Source organism: Ascaphus truei, chromosome 2, assembly GCF_040206685.1.
Source record: "Ascaphus truei isolate aAscTru1 chromosome 2, aAscTru1.hap1, whole genome shotgun sequence".
In the NCBI taxonomy this organism is placed as follows: Eukaryota; Metazoa; Chordata; class Amphibia; order Anura; family Ascaphidae; genus Ascaphus; species Ascaphus truei.
In genome coordinates, this window is record NC_134484.1 from 476,607,453 (window position 1) to 476,624,952 (window position 17,500).

At 43.9% G+C, this 17,500-nt stretch overlaps 1 protein-coding gene across 2 annotated transcripts in view; it reads left to right on the forward strand.

Moving 5' to 3' along the window:
• LOC142488002 (uncharacterized) overlaps positions 1–17,500 on the forward strand; it is a 376,604-nt gene that overhangs the window by 341,496 nt on the left and 17,608 nt on the right. Inside the window, exons 2-4 of one of the 2 annotated variants that reach the window (XM_075588304.1) lie at positions 9,938–10,200; positions 10,432–10,545; positions 11,495–11,608. In XM_075588304.1, the coding sequence (XP_075444419.1) occupies positions 10,182–10,200; positions 10,432–10,545; positions 11,495–11,608 (247 nt within the window). In that variant the 5' untranslated portion in view covers positions 9,938–10,181. The remainder of the gene's footprint in view (positions 1–9,937; positions 10,201–10,431; positions 10,546–11,494; positions 11,609–17,500) is intronic. The other variant, XM_075588305.1, reaches the window with a different exon arrangement.

Sequence of the window (17,500 nt, forward strand, 5' to 3'; positions counted from 1 at the left end):
GGGAGATAATGGGGTTATTTTACATTGGGAATTAACATTAGGAATCAGTGAGGATAAGATTGGGGAGAGAGGGAGGGTCTGTGCAGAGGAGAGGAGGTGAGGTCTGTGCAGAACTGGAGATGTAGAAGTGAGACACAGCTTCTCTTCCCTCCCCCAATCTGCAGTGCAGAACTACAGCTGAGGGAGAGCAGGGTGACCCCAGGCATAGAGGTGGGTGCTGTGTCTGGGTCTCTGTGTATGCGCAGCCATATAGAAACCCAAGCATGTGGTAGTCTCACGTCTGTATTAGGCTTGTAATATAGTGCGCGCTGGACTCGTTTGTAGAGGGTCAGCGGTGACGCACGTGGGCTTTGATGTCACAGCAGTAGGCCGCGCTGTGATTGGTTCATAGCATCACGTGGCACGGGGACAGCGCGAAAATACAATTCTCTTGTAATTTCTCTGGTCTGCCGCGTCACCGCTCGCGGCCGTGCGCGCGTCTCGACTGTATCAACGTCAGCCTCTCACAGTCAGTTGTAATTGTCGCGCGCACGGGAGTGCAACAACGCGCTCTATATTACAGGCCTTAGAATAAAGGTAAATGCTGCACCCCAACAATAAAAAAATCTGAAAAGGTGATAGAATTACCGGTGCTCCTACGAATGGATGATACCCTGCAGCATACCCAGGAACGCAAGAAATCGCACAGCACTGACGGATTTGCTAAACTAATGTATTGAAGCCAGAAACACAACGTTTCGACCATGCGGTCTTTCTCAAGTGATATAAAGTGGCATAATTACAAAGTCCTGTGAAGGCAGCACACAGGATAATGCATGTCCTCATAATAAACATTACAAACTGTTAAACACATGTTACACTTATTTTTAACAAAATGTGCGCACCCCTGCTCTACACAACGGCTTCCATTGTAATCACTTTGCACATACAGTCAGTTTGTTTTTATTTTTTTGTAACTTAAGTTTTATTAGTTTTCACAGTATTACAATACATGCGTACATACATTATTTGCACTGATCTTTGGCATTGAACACAGTGCAACTCCCATTTTTTGGTAAAATAACACTCCCTATGTGGGAGGGGGATGAGAGAGACACCTCTTCTGCAATTTTGTAGCTCGTAGGTCACCGTCTCATCGCAACTTGCTTATGACCGTCTGCATTTCTATACGAGTCTTTTAGCTTTACTACATTCTAACCTCAGCCCTTCTTTCCGCCTCCTACGTCAAAGGAGAACGCTCTTGCCACTATTAGAGCCAAATTGTGGACCTGTCCACCCCTGGGATATCTGTTTGATCCAGCCACGGTGTCCAGACTTTTAGGTAATTTTTGCCAGTGTCATTTAGGAGACTTGGCAATTTCTCTATCTGGCATATGTGCCAAATTCGGTTCCGAATTTTGGGGATTACTTGGATTTCATTTTGTTTCCATAATGCTGCGATCTCGCGCCTCGTGGCCAATGCAAAATGTGCAATCAGTTTCCTATCTGTTTTAGCTATCCCCGAGGTCTGCCTGCTCAGCAGGGATAACCACGGGTCTAGTGGAATTGTGAGGATCCTCTGTAGCCAATCTCTAATTTGCTTCCACAAGGGAGTTACCCGGGGGGCAAGACCACAGCATATGTAACAGGTCGGCCGGATCTCCACATTGCTTGGGGCACAACGGGGAGTATCCTGGGACAAATTTTGATAATCTAACTGGGGTGTGGTTCCATCTCAAAATCACTTTATATGCATTCGCCTTTAACGTGGGGCACAGCGAGCTCTTGGAAGCCGCTGTAACAATCTGCGTCCACTCTTCCTCCAGTGTCTTTCCCAGGTCCGTTTCCCACATCAACATATATTTTAACTTTTTTGTGACCTTGGGGATAGAACCGATCACCTCCTTATACATCTGCGATGTAAGTCCCTTCGTGTCCGTCTCAACCAGACAGAGCTTTTCTAAATTTGTCAATGGGGGGCGGGGTTTGATTTTGTTATAAAATGCTCTGATCTGGAGGTATCTAAAGAATTCAGATTGGGGGATCTCTTTTTCAGATTTAATTTGCTCGAATGTTTTAATTTTATTATTGCCCTCCAGATCCCTAAGTCTATAAATACCTTTAGCTCGCCAAATCGAGGCATCTGCCCTATTCAAACACGGAGCGAAGTCTGGATTTCCCCATAATGGGGTCATCAGGGATCCTATACCAGTTAAGTTACATGACAATTTGGTGGACTCCCAGATTGTGAGTGAGTTGGTCATTGAGGCGAGCAGCTCTGTTCCAGCTTTCTTTGCTGTGTTTGGGGTCCAGATCAGGTTGTTCAACTCCAATGGGGAGCAACACTCCTTCTCCAATGCCACCCACCTTTTCAATTCTGGGTTCGTTTGCCATTGGGAAATTTGACATTGTGCTGCCTTATAATAGGATAACAAACTAGGTACTGCTAGCCCCCCTTCCTATTTTTGTTTTAATAGGATTTGTTTTCTTACTCTCGCTTTTTTGCCTCCCCATATAAACTTAGAGATCGCGGACTGAATAGAGAGTATATCCTTCAGTCCCAGTGGCACTGGGAGGGTCTGAAATGGGTATAGGACCCTTGGGAGGAGATTCATTTTGATACTATAAATTTTCCCATTCCAAGATATATTAAAATTGGCCCCTTTTCTCAGGTCTTCCTTTAATTCTTTAAACAATCTGGGTTCATTTGCCTTGTATATTGATTTATAATCTTTGGCGATATTGACTCCTAAATACTTAATGGCTGATTTTTTGCCAATTGAAATTGATTGTAATTAATTTTTCCAATTCTTTCGGGAGGTTAATGTTCAATGCTTCTGATTTGGCCTGGTTTATTTTGCAGCATTTGACACCGTGGACCACCCTCTTCTCCTCCACATTCTCCATACTCTTGGTATTTGGAACAAAGCTCTATCCTGGATCTCCTCTTATCTCTCCCATCGTACTTTCAGTGTCTCTTTTGCTAACACCTCCTCCCCCTCTATTGATCTCTCTGTGGGGCTACCCCAGGGCTCTGTCCTGGGACCCCTTCTCTTTACACACTCTTTCTATTTGACCTAATCACATCTTTTGGGTTTAAATACCACCTCTATGCTGACGACACACAAATTTACCTTTCAACCCCAGACCTTACACCTGCTATACAGACCAAAGTTTCTGAATGTCTGTCTGGAATATCATCCTGGATGGCCATCCGTCGACTGAAACTTAACATGGCAAAAACAGAGCTCCTTATACTTCCTCCCAAACCTGGCTCTACTACCTCCTTCCACATTACTGTTGGAAATACGATCATTCACCCAGTAGCCCAAGCACGCTGCCTAGGGGTCACACCCTATTCCTCTCTCACATTCTCCTCTCACATTCAAAACGTTTCTAAAACTTGTCGCTTTTTCCTCCGTAATATCACAAAGATACGCCCTTTCCTCTGTTACTCGTCTGCTAAAACTCTGACTCAGGCCCTCATTCTCTCCCGTCTCGATTACTGCAACCTCCTGCTGTCCGGCCTCCCTGCCTCTCACCTGTCTCCCATACAATCTATCCTAAACGCTGCTGCCAGAATCACTCTACTCTTTCCTAAATCTGTCTCCGCGTCTCCCCTCTTGAAATCCCTCTCCTGGCTTCCGATCAAATCCCGCATCTCACACTCAATTCTCCTCCTCACTTTTAAAGCTTTACACTCCTCTGCCCCTCCTTACATCTCAGCCCTAATTTCTCGCAATGCACCACCCCGACTCTTGCGGTCTTCTCAAGGATGTCTTCTTTCTACCCCCTTTGTATCTAAAGCTCTCTCCCGCCTTAAACCTTTCTTACTGACTGCCCCGCACCTCTGGAATACCCTTCCCCTCAATACCCGACTAGCACCCTCTCTATCCACCTTTAAGACCCACCTTAAGACACACTTGCTTAAAGAAGCATATGAATAGCACTGGATAATCCTGGACACATGATACATAAAGCTTGGCCCCCTGCAGACGCACTTACTAGAATTCCCTCCTACTGTCTCTATATCTTCTCCCTACCAATTAGATTGTAAGCTCCTCGGAGCAGGGACTCCTCTTCCTTAATGTTACTTTTATGTCTGAAGCACCTATTCCCATGACCTGTTATTTATATTATTTGTTATTTATATGATTACAACATGTATTACTACTGTGAAGCGCTATGTATATTTATGGCGCTATATCAATAAAGACATACAATACAATTTTGAACCCCGAAATCCTTTTAAATTTCCCCAACAAGTCAAAGAGATTTGGGAGAGAGGTCAATGGATTAGAGATGGTCATGAAGACATCGTCGGCATACAGAGCCACCTTATGGGATTGGTTGTTCACGTTTACTCCTGTGATGTCTGGGCTCTTATGAATCTGGGCCGCCAGCGGTTCCATACAGAGAGCGAATAAGAGGGGCGGAAGCGGGCAACCCTGCCTCGTACCGCTCCTGATCGTGAATAGATTGGATGGGAAGCCTTGATGTTGCACCCTTGTTGTTGGGTTGGAATAGAGGGCAAGTATCGCCCCTATCAACTTGCCTCCAAAACCAAAGGCTCCAAGTGTGGCTCTTGGGTATGCCCAGTCAATCCTGTCAAACGCCTTTTCTGCATCTAGACTCAACACCATAGTTTTTATCTGTTTGGTATTGGCTATTTCTATCAGATCAATAATTTGTTGGGTATTGTCTGCTGCCTGACGATCTTTAATAAAGCCGACTTGATCTGGGTGTATTAGTCTAGGCAGGATATGACTCAATCTATTGGCAATTAATTTGGCATATATTTTGATATCTGTGTTTATAAGGGAAATTGGTCGATTAACTTTTACAGTCAAGCGGGTCTTTACATGATTTATATATAAGGGAGATGGACGCTTGGAGCATTTGGTTCGGGAACGGTCTGCCCTCCAACACCTCATTGAACATGCTAAGCATGTATGGGGCAAGGGTTTTTACGTGTTTTTTATAATAAAAGTTGGAGAAACCATCCGGGCCTGGAGCTTTCGCTGGCTTAAACTCTTTAATCACCTGGGTAAGTTCTTCCAGGTTGAACTCCGACCCCACAGACTCTCGCTCCCCAACCTCCAGTCTTGGTAGGTTGGAGCCTGCCTAGAAATCCCGCAAGGCTCTTTTTGTGGTTAAATTGTGTGCCACTTTCTCTCCGTTGTAAAGGTTTTCATAACATTTCTTGAACTCCTCAACTATCGCCTTGGGGTTAGACGTGGTCGCACCCGACTGTAAGCGGGATGGCTTGGATATTATAATTTGGGGCCTTATCCTTTTAATTTATTTGCTAACATAGTATCTGGTTTGTTTGCTTCTGCAAAAAATCATCTTTGACCAACTCAACAAATTTTCTGCCTGGGCAGTCAGTAATAGCTTCAACTCAATTTGTACATCTTTCATATGACTCAAGGTCTCGGATCTCGTATGCCGTTTGTGCTGTGTCGTTAATTCCTTAAGTTTTGCGTGCAATGCTGATATTTTAGAATTTCTTTCTCTCTATACAGTTAGTTTTTAATGTTTATTATGAGGACATGCATTATCCTGTGTGCTGATTTAGCCCTCCTGATCTGTTTTTTCCATGCGTCTGGATGATAAGTCTGCTGATCACAGAGGATGACACATACAGCAGATGTATACAAAGAATGCTACGATATGGCAGGAGGAGCCAATGACGTCACAGGGAGAGACCCGATCAGAACAGTGTGAGGATAGCAAGGAGCTGATGCCCGGATGGATAACCCGACGTGGGAAAGCACCAAGCGGTGACGGAGCAGATCAGATGCTGAGGATGCACCATACAGGGGAGTCTGCTATGACTCATGAAGACAACGGAGGATCACCTGACGCCCCCTCATTAAAGTACTGAAGCCTCTAATGGACGCTATGAACAGAGGGAGTTACCTGCAGATCAGCACACCTGCAATTCATCTAGGATAATTCCCAGAGGGCATTGTGGGATGGTGGGGATATAAAAGGGACTTCACAGGACTTTGTCATTATGCCACTTTATATCACTTGAGAAAGACCGCATGGTCGAAACGTTGTGTTTCTGTCTTCAATACATTAGAGTTTAGCAAATCCGTCAGCCTCATGTCTGTAGCATACAAGGGGTTAACCCCTCATTTTCTAAATGTGCAAATATACAAAGATAACAGAAAGGTACAAGATCCCGTGATACAGTACTATTAGCTGTAGGAATCCATGAAACATTGCTTGCAAATGTTTTATATTATAAATGTTAATGGCGATTTAGCAAAAAGTGGTATCCAGTAGGAAAACATTGAAATAATGTGAACCGGAAAAAACCCTAATATATCAACTAAGGAAAGAGGAAAAACAATAGGAATTTAATGCATAACGAGGAAAAGATCTCCCATATATAGATATACTACTTGCAGTTTCTTAGTAACTTGTTTCTTCCAAGTCAGAGATAATATTCTATTTTTGTTCACACATAATATTTAAACTTCAACACAAGAAATGTGTTCAAAGTAATTACAGATTCATGTCTGTCAGTGGAATATAATGAATGTACAATTCCCAACATTTAAATGTCTGTTCTGCAAAGGGTTAATCCGATCCATTATAAGCATCAACATAGCTTTTCTCCTTCAAATGTTTGAATAGAGGAACAGTTATAAACAATTGTTTTAAGGGCTTTTTAGAAACCTAATATCTATAATATTGGAACAAATCTGCCCTATAAAGCATAGTTATAAACTCCCAATAAATAATTCCATCTTTCTAATAGAACTTTACTAAAGAACTTCCCACAATTATTATTTACCAATAAGTCTCTATATGAGCCTGTTTTTTTGCCTCTTTCCTATAGTACAGCATAGAGAGCGAGTATTACACTGAAGTCTCCTCTAAGCAGCGGTGTCCAAAATTACTCAGCAGAGGGCCAGATTAATAAAAAAACCAAAAAAGTAATCAGTCAAGTGCCAACCTCCCCCTCTTCCCCCCCTCTCCCCCATATAAACACAGGCACCTCATGCAATACGCACACAATATACTCTATGCATGCCCCTGTCATGGGAGACCAGGTCTCATCAACACATTAATACCGGGATTCTAAATTGAGCACAACAAGGAGGGTAAAATAAATTGTAATTTATTTCCTTTTAAGACAAACACACAACTCTTCACAAATACACTGGATAAACACTTACTGGGATGGGGAAACTAAATAAAATGTCCACGGAACGAATGACTTGCAAATAGTTTCTGGACAATCCTGCACGCATGCGAGTGGGTGCGCGAATTGAGCCATGCGACAATCCTTGGCTAGGGGCGCAAGTTGCCACCCCTATATCTCCGCCGCAGGAAACTTTTTCGTTCAGTCCTTACAGGATTCTTTCGGGAATCCTAAGCTCAAACGAGTTCTGGAAGAGGGGCACGCTCCTTGGTTACGATGTTATTAACCCCTCACATTCCGGAACCGCTGCCGCTGTAACTTGGACGAATCTTGATGAATCTCAGATGAAACTTAGATGGAACTAACTAGGACTGGGCTGCAGGCATTTTTATAGGGTTAGGGATCCTGTCTCTAACCTACACAGCCAGTCCTCCCGTGGGAACAACTTTTCCCACATATCGCAGACTTGCCAGTAGCTCACAAAAAGGGCACAAGTTGCTTCCCGGTCTGCTAAGAGCATGCGCTAATTTGACACCTAAGCTGCTTAGCATATCGGGCCCAGCCTCTTACCTGGCGACAGTAAGTCTGGGGTTTGGCTACCAAGTGTTAATAGCCCATACTTCGCACCGGTATCTGGAGCTTTGCAATATTCCGGCCACCCTAACACCTAGGGTCTCTGAGGCCTCTCAAGACACTGGGGCACCAACTTAGGGTGCCTTTTGAAGTACGGAGATGAAATATCCCTCAGCTCATTCATCCTTAACATATTGACATGTTAATGGATTCATTGCCGGGCTGACAGGAATGGGTTCCTGTCTTTACATTTTAAAACATAACTGAAAAACATGTTATTTTTATATAATAATAATAGCATGTTTTTGGATAGCGCTGCTAGTTATACGTAGCGCATTACAGAGACATTTTGGGAATTGAACCAGGCTCCCCTGCTTCAAACTCTCAGTGCCAGTCAGTGTCTTTTACTCACTGAGCCACTCCCTCTCCTATGTGGTTTCTGTATGTGTGGATGATATATATTGTTTTTATATGTGAATGTTACATTCTCCACTCTTTGTTCCCAAAATTAGAGTGCTAGCTCTTTCCTAGCGCAAGTAAGCCACTTAAATTGGATGGGGTCTGTGATGTGGGTTGCGGTTTGACCTATTATCGTTCTGGGTTATGAGCCGGCATACAATGTATCCGTGCTGGCTCTGATCAGTAACCACAGACGCACTTCACCAATTCACTTTAAGTGGATAACAAGACGGCTGGATACATTGTTGCACATAGGCACTTCAGCTAGACCGCAGACCATTTATCCAATTGAGTTTGAAGTTCAGACGTCTGCGGTTTAGGAAGTGATACAAAGCTTCAATGTAGCAGCTACCCGGAGGCACGCTTATGCAATTAACGCTTGGCACAGCGCTAGGAGCTCCCCCTTGTGTCGCGAACACAGTTTGCACAGCTCACATACATTCATTGGACGGCAGCTACTTTCTGAGCTGCAAAACAGGGACATTACAGATAGTGTATAGGGGAAACATGGCATTGTGGTGACCATACAATTAACCCCTCAGTCTCAGCAAGGTTTAGGGTTAACCAGCCGGGCATAATACCTTTTATTATTGGCCAGGTTAACCCCCTCACTGCCATAGCCCCACGTACACATACCTCATGCATGCCCCACGTACACACACACGTGCTTTGTTTTTTCTGTTATAATTGGGGATCTCAGACCATGGCAGATATATTAATTTTACATCTTTTATTTGCTTTATCTCCTGTGGTAGAAGTGTATAGATATGATTGCAATTGCATAAGGGGTTAATATTAACTCATTGACAGTACCTTGCGGGGTGAAAAAGTGAGTTGACTAGAGTAGCCATGAGTATTAACCCTGGTATCATATCTATGTCACATGCTCAGGGTGACGGCTAATTTTAGAGAAGGAAACACATTTCTTACCATTCCACAATAATTATTTGGTGTGTTTATCATTTAATTCACCAAATTTCACATATCACAAATATATATTTCCCATTTTTGGAGGCACATCATATTGGAATGATGTTGCATTTGTAAGGAATGGGGAATGTCTTTCTGGTCACATCCTCTTGCCCTGTCCGAAGCACGTTGGAAGTCCCTTTATGTTGCATAAAGATGTTCTGGTCACTTCCTGTACATCTGGGTGTCAATTTCACTGGAAACATGTTTAATAAATTGACTGATAAAGTTGGTCCCTTTTTAATATGGGCAGATTTGACCCGGATGACCTCTAAGCCAGAGGAAGAACGGGTGCTTTTAAAACGTCATTCTAACGCCAGTTGACTTCCTATGGAAATATATTGTATTTTAAAACTGAAATTAACCGTTTATGTAATGTATTTTTAGCAAAACTACACAGAAAAACCCATTATCGTCGGGCTTCCCCCCTAACTGTGAGCAAGGAGAGTTGGATACTGTCACGGTGAGGGGGTAACCAGGCTTTTTAATAAAGGTTAAGCCCACTTGTTTGCTTGTGGCTGTTGTTCTCCGACTCTCTTTATACGGTTTGTTTTACTAGATGGTTATGTTGTGACACAATCCTGATCCATTGATGTATTTTGCAGTGTTAGACATGAAGTTCCTGTTTGTGGATGGACCATATGTTCTTTTTTTTTTTTTTTTTGATGTTTGTTTTTGTCCCTCTGTCTTCTCCGACTCCTTTGGGGTTAATAATCTTAGGTTTGAAAGCCCATACTAAATGCTGTATATTTGCCCAATAAAACAGATCATTCCAATTCTGTTTTCTCTCTTCTACAGACACAGCTGTCACCCAACAAATATAGATCAAGGATCCTCCAGAGCAGCACTGCCCACTGCCAGCACCTCCAGAGCAGCACTGCCCACTGCCAGCCCCTCCAGAGCAGCACTGCCCACTGCCAGCACCTCCAGAGCAGCACTGCCCACTGCCAGCCCCTCCAGAGCAGCACTGCCCACTGCCAGCACCTCCAGAGCAGCACTGCCCACTGCCAGCACCTCCAGAGCAGCACTGCCCACTGCCAGCATGGATCCACACTTATTAAGTGAGTAGAGGAGTTATTTTGGTTTCTTTGAGATCTGCGAGGAGGGAATATCTGATTCTTTTACAGTTACGCGAGTCAAACACTCAACTCAAGTCATTTTCTGCCAGAAGGGCTAGTAATACATTTCTTTACAATAGGTATTATATTATTCCAATATCAGAGGAGGTGATATCACAAGAAGCGCCCCCACTCCCAGCTTTACATGATGGGTTTTCCTTTTCTTATTGCCAGGTTTCCCAGTGGCTGTACCGGAGAGTTTAGATATTAAGTCAGAGAAAGAAGAGCCAGACACTGAGGAACATCTGACCCCAATAAAGGAAGAAATAGATGCATTTCCTGTTTGTGGTAAGTTACATCCTCACTTGTCTTTATTCAGTATGTTTAAAAAATGGGCTGAAATTATGGCAATATTTTGGGAAATAATATTAAATTACAATATAGAATTACATGATTTGCTGAGGTGGGGATGTATATGCACCGACCTTAGGCCACGGAGTCAGGTCCGGAGTGCGGATTCCGTGGTCAGACAGCCGGATCAGGGTTGGAGAAAGCAGCGTAAACGTTATCCAGGCTGGGGTCAAGGCAGGCAGCAGAGGAGCGGTGGTCGAGGATACAAGCGAGGGTCGGCAACGGGAAGGCAGATGCGTGGCACTACAGCGTAGCAGCTTCAGCGAAGAAACCAGGAACTTGGAGTGGTGCCGCTTTAGTGAAGGAAAAGGACCCCTGTAAGGAGGACAGGGGTAGGACAGCACGAAGGCCTCTGCAAGGGAAATATGCAGCAGGCCACAGGAACTAGAATCTTAGCACTGGGGAACCAGTGCTTCAGCACAGGAACAGAATGGCCAGACAGGCGTGCTTGTAGCAAGCACCATTACATCCAAGCAGACTTGGATGATGCTTATCCACTTCCTGGGTGGAAGGGCTAATCCTAAATAGCATGGGCAGCCAATAGGAATGGAGCTGCATGAAGGAGACTGCAGAGTGAGTCCAAAACAGGTGATACTTTATTGCAGCAGCAAGGAGGGGTTGTCTGGAAACTCCACAGCTCTGCAAGGATGAGTTCCAGCCAAACCCAGGAGCGGATTTCCTCAAAGGTTTGATCATTGGTAGCTCCAAAATGTTTTCAGCGCTCGGGGGTAAAAACTCCCTAAGCACTCAAAGCGTTAATAAAGTAAAATCAATCATTTCACCCCTCCCATTAGGAATCAGTATAGAGTATTTCTTTATACTGATATCACAAGAAGCGCCCCCACTCCCAGCTTTACATGATGGATTTCCCTTTTCTTATTGCCAGGTTTCCCAGTGGTTGTACCGGAGAGTTTAGAGATTAAGTCGGAGAAAGAAGAGGCGAACGCTGAGGAACATCTGACCGCAATAAAGAGTGAAACTGTTCCATTTCCTGTCTCTGGTGAGTACCTTTTCCCCTTTGTCTGCACAAAGGGATGTTATCTTGTTACACGGAGCATGGTCACATTTAGCGAGTATTCATGGTTAATTGCCTCTCATAGGAAGTCCCCAGGCCTGCTGGGTGTTCTGGGACAAGCCACATGCAGCAGAGTTAGAAGTGCAATATGGCTCTCAGACACGTATAAATGTTGGAAATGCAGAATTATTGGTATCTGACCATCAATAGATGCAATAAAACGGATTTGGAAAAACATAAATCAAGAGACCCTTCCCCTGCCTGACCAGTGTATTCTGCCTGTGCTCATGTATGGGTGTGAAACTGAGAATCTAAATGCAAAGATAATTCAGAAGCTTCACACAGCTATAAGAAATATGGTGAGATGTAAATGTAAAATACTGTGGGGCCGGACATATCACATACAGAAATTACTGTCCTTAGGCCAATATGGATCCAAAAGATATTAAAGGCCAAGACGATGACCAAAAGGTGTGTGTGTGTGTGTGTGTGTGTGTGTGTGTGTGTGTGTGTGTGTGTGTGTGTGTGTGTGTGTGTGTGTGTGTGTGTGTGTGTGTGTGTGTGTGTGTGTGTGTGTGTGTGTGTGTGTGTGTGTGTGTGTGTGTGTGTGTGTGTGTGTGTGTGTGTGTGTGTGTGTCGGCCTGGACCTGGTTTCCACTAAATCTGAATGAAATAGGACATCAGCACATTATTAGTATTTTACACCAGTAAATATACTGTTATTATATCACAGTTTACTATTAAATTACTAGTTATCTAGTTTGTTATTCTTATTTGTTAATTAACTTTACATTGTACACCTAACATTACTGTCCATTGTGTCCAATCCACACACCAGTCCACTGATTAGTGACTCGGCCACATCAGTGCTGCCAATAGTTCATAATAATGAGAATATACTATCTAATTAGTTTACACCCCACTAAATCTAACTCCCAGTGTAATTGGGCTGGTGCATGCTTGTAGAATTGCCTGCTGGCTGTGCAGTTGTTTTGTTCTAGCCAGGGCTCGACAAATGCACTCGCCCGCTCACCACGGACGTGTGCTTTTTGGCCGCTGTCGAGTGCTTCCCTGCGGCGGCGACTCCCGGCTTTCTCCATCTTGCTCTGCAAATTCATCTTTTTCTCCTGCAGCTCCAGTCAAAATGACAACACAGCGTCATTTGCCATGGCAACTGGACGCTACGTGACGTCACGCGGCACCACGTTACGTGATGTCGCCGCGTCCCGTTGCCATTTTAACTGCTACTGCAGGGGGAAAAAGATGAATTTGAAAGGGAGAAGACAGGAGAAGTCTGCACCATGCCTTCAGGACCCCGCAGCAGTTAAGTGTTGTGAGGGGGGGAGGGGGGTTGTGAGGGAGTGTTTTTTGGGGGACAAGTGGGTTTTTGCCCAGTTTGTCGCACAAACACTTCTCGAAGTTACTTAGTAAAACCTCAGTAGTTTTTATCTGTGACTGACTGAACTGACACGACCCATGTATGTATGTATGTAGGCAATACGATACCGTGGTGAGACGAAATCACAGGCAGCACTCCAATGGGTGGTCAAACAAATATATTGTAGTTTTAACAAGACACCATACCGACGTTTCGGTCCGATATATATATATATATATTTACATACACACACACACACACACACACACACACACACACACACACACACACACACACTAAAAAACCTACACAAAAACAGGTGCTGAAATGCAGGGAGCCGCCCGTGTGGTGAAACGCAGCTGTTGCACATGCGCGAAGCAGAAGTTAAGAGCAGGGTGGTGGTATGGTAGTTATGCCTTACACATACTACAGGCAAGCAATTGAGACCCAGCTACGGGTTAATACACACTAAACTCCTCGCTACCATCAGCTATAAAAGAGAGATCGATACCATTATTGATTTCGAATTGACTAACAGATGGATCTCACAAGAGACAAGTAAATTTCTTAAGCAATCTAATCCCATTATTCCCGTTATTTACATGCTACCTAAAATTCATAAATCCATCACAGCACCCCCGGGGAGGCCAATTATTTCGGCTCCTGGTTCATTAACCCATCCTCTCTCGCAATACGTCGATTTCTTTTTGCACCCCACGGTCGCCAAAATGAAGACATATATAAAAGACACAACTGACTTTATTAATCAGTTGGGCACCTTGACTAATATTTCAGATGATATCATTTTGGCAACCATGGATGTTGCAAGCTTATATTCCAATATCAACCACGCTGATGGCATTAAGGCAAGTAGAGAACATCTTTTTAGCTTTGATGAGTTTGCTGGTCTTCCCCCTGATTTTCTTTTATTATTAATGGATGTTATTTTGCATAAAAATTATTTTAAGTTCCAAAATAATTTTTATTTACAACTAATGGGAACTGCGATGGGGTCCAATATGGCCCCATCGTATGCAAACCTTTTCATGGATTCCTATGAACAGGCATACATTTTTAATAATCAGGTGTTCAGTAAACATATCATTAGCCTCTTGCATTATATTGACAACCTGTTCTTACTTTGGTCAGGGACAGAGACAGAGTTATTGCGATTTGTTGATATGCTTAATAGTTTACCCTCCACCATACGCTTTACACTTAGTTTTAGCAAAACTGAGCTAGCCATCCTTGATACAATAGTGTACAAAGACAACGGTCACTTGGCCACAAGGATCTATAAAAAAGTCACAGACAAAAACACTCTATTACTAGCTTCCAGTCACCATCCGGTACCAATGAAAAAAGGTCTGCCTTTTTCGCAGTTTCTCAGAGTTATACGTATTACCAGTGATCCCTCAAGATTGGATGATCTTTTGGAGGAAATGAGAAATTGCTTCCTGGAACGTGGATATAACCATATGGAGGTCACCATGGCTTTGCAAGAAGCAAGGAACACGCTGAGGTCATCCTTGTTAAAACCACAAATCAAAAAGGCATGCGATAACCGTTTTAACATCAAGAGTACTTTTAGCACGGCATCAGGCTACATCAAACAAAGCATTCTCCAACACAGCCACATTCTATCCAAAGACAAACAGATTGGACATCTCTTCAAGGAACCACCTCGCTTCTATCGCAGAGGCCGTAACCTGGGTGACTTTCTTACTCGGGCAGATCCAATTTCTAAATATTCCAAAAAGCAGTCTTGGCTTAATAGACCGGTGGGGGTATACAAATGCAGCGGGTGCGTCAATTGCCAGTATATGGTTCTGGGCATAACCTACCCGCACCCCCATCATGGTCACCGCGTCAAGGTCAAAGATTTTCTGAACTGTGACTCTAAATTTGTGATCTATTACATCAGGTGCCCCTGTGGGCTATATTATATAGTAACAACTATACGTATGCTGAGAGAGCGGCTTAGTCTACATCGATCCGCCATCAGAAAGGCACTAGAGGACACTGACAATCGGGAGGATCTGACTGAAGAACCTGTGGCCGGGCCCTTTAAAGAGAAGAAACACAGTCTTGCAACTCTACGGTGCATGCCGATTGCCCAGGTCCATTCATCTCCAAGAGGGGACCGCAACATGGCCTTACTTCAGCTTGAAGCAAGAACCATTTACATCTTGGATACTCTTAGTCCCCGTGGCTTAAACGAGGAACTTAAGCTGAGCTGTTTCCTTTAACCATTGTTTACAATCATAGTCATGTCGATACTAGGTGACTTATTGTCCCCATGACAGGCTTCATCCTTATCTGCATTTAAGGACGGGCTAACTTTGTTTGCTTATTAATTGCTTTCCTGTCCATAATTGGTGATTTTTGTCCCCAGCAAAGGAAGACCAGCCCGTTCAGTTATGCATTGATGATGTGTTCTCTCATATACAGGTTGTCTGCTGCCTCTGATGCTTAACCACTTGTTGTTGTTCCCTGTGTATACTGGGTTTGTTTTACCAACAGGGGATCTACTTCTACAAGAGACTGCACTACTGGCATTCAAAAAGTACCATGTATTGACCTATGATTCTGGTACCTCTATGGGTCCAGTCCATTGACTCAGGACATTTTCTTCTAAGTAACCATAAGGATCCTCCTGACAACTGATTTGGATTTTGGATTCTGTGTACTTACTGGTCACATTTACAGGTACAAAAGAGACGTTTACAGACTTTGTACCTGAACATGGCATCAAGGGATAGTAACATTAGCTTGATCAGTTTACATTAGCAACTTCTGAATGATGTACTTTATAATCTGAAGTTCCCATCACTGATCTCTTTTTTTTCAACAAAAAGTTTTTATTGGGACATGTTACAGGTCAAACATTGTCTAACAACCCATTGTCTTATATAAGTGATCATGGTCCCATTTTCTTTATTGTTGCCAAACTGAACAACTTAAGACGTACAGGGGAAGACGACAGACACACGGGACAGACAGGACGAACACAGGGGGGGGGGAAGGGGGGAGGGGGAGGGGGAAGGGGAAGGGGAGGGGGCAGGCCGGGCGAGGGGCATCTCTTGGTTGTGTTGTTCCATCTCCGATGTCGTCCCTTTACAACGTGAGACCTCCTATGGAAACCCTACTTACGTCTTACGTCTTCCCTACCGGTACCCCTCTCCGTAATTGTCAGTGCTGTTACTTTGGTGGAGAATGCATCTCGATCTATCAAAGCAGAATATTGGTGGCATTCACCCCTGGGATGTCCGAATGGTCTAGCCATGGGGCCCAGACTTTTAGAAAGTTTGTGCCGGAGTCATTGACCAGACTCGTCTATTGCTCCATCCGGCAAACATACCTAATCCTGTTCCTAATTTTCTTCATTGTGGGTAAATCTGGCTGCTTCCATTGTGCTGCGAGTTCGCACCTCGTGGCTGTTGCAAAATGTGCAATCAATTTTTGTGTCGGTCTGCTTAGCCCCCGGGTGCGCCTGCCCAGCAGGAACAGCCAGGGGTCCAAGGGGACCGGTTGTCCCCATCACTGATCTCTATGGGTAGCAATAGGCTTGATGGATTGGTGACCTGATCTGCTTTATGTTATGGTTCTAAATCACACACATTCCTTCTATGATAGCCACTTATGTTCATTTGGTAGTCATCTAGATTGGCAGTATACCTCTGTCTAGTTTACCTTTCGTTGCCTGGAGGCTACACTGAACGCCGCCGCACCAACACATGCGCTGACGTCACAAAGGAGGCGCCCACCACCGACGATCATTTCGCATCACACTGATGCTTTCTCAAGGTGGCCCCCATGAGACAGCATCAGTGTGATGCGAAACTCCTGTTTGCTGTAGGAGTCAGACTCTTACCCCACCCGGTTAGCTAATGTTCTGTGGTGTTCATTAATACACCACGCTGGGTTGAGCTCTGTATACGCTATTAGATCTGTACAGCCTGTCATTGTACCTAGACTACAGCTACTCAAGTATCAGTTTATTTATAAACAGGTGTATTAATGAGTATCTGCGGGACTTGATCTATCATCTTCATGCCGCACAGACCTATTGTATATACCTAGTGACTTATATACAGCGGGATATAGTACCTACATATGAGGGATGAAGGTGTGCTCCTATGCTAATACACAGGATTGCTAGTGAGACACTGTTTTCATACGAGCTTCTTGACAAGCCGTTCAGGTATCATCATCACACCCATACCCCATATAAAAGTCGTGCATACCTAACGACCGAACTGTAGGTATCTATATACCATCCACTGTACTTGATACATCTTTTATATACCAGCTATGAATTCAGGGATTAGACAGTCTCCCTAAATTACATACGCTGCCCTCACAGAGGATTTGAGCAGGAGTATACGGTTCACTGACTTAGTATTTATTTCTATCTCTGCTCTCACATAGGCTTAGGTATCCTGAAGCATTTACCTAGTGCTGTCAGTTTATCCTTTTGGGAGACCTTATCTGTGCAC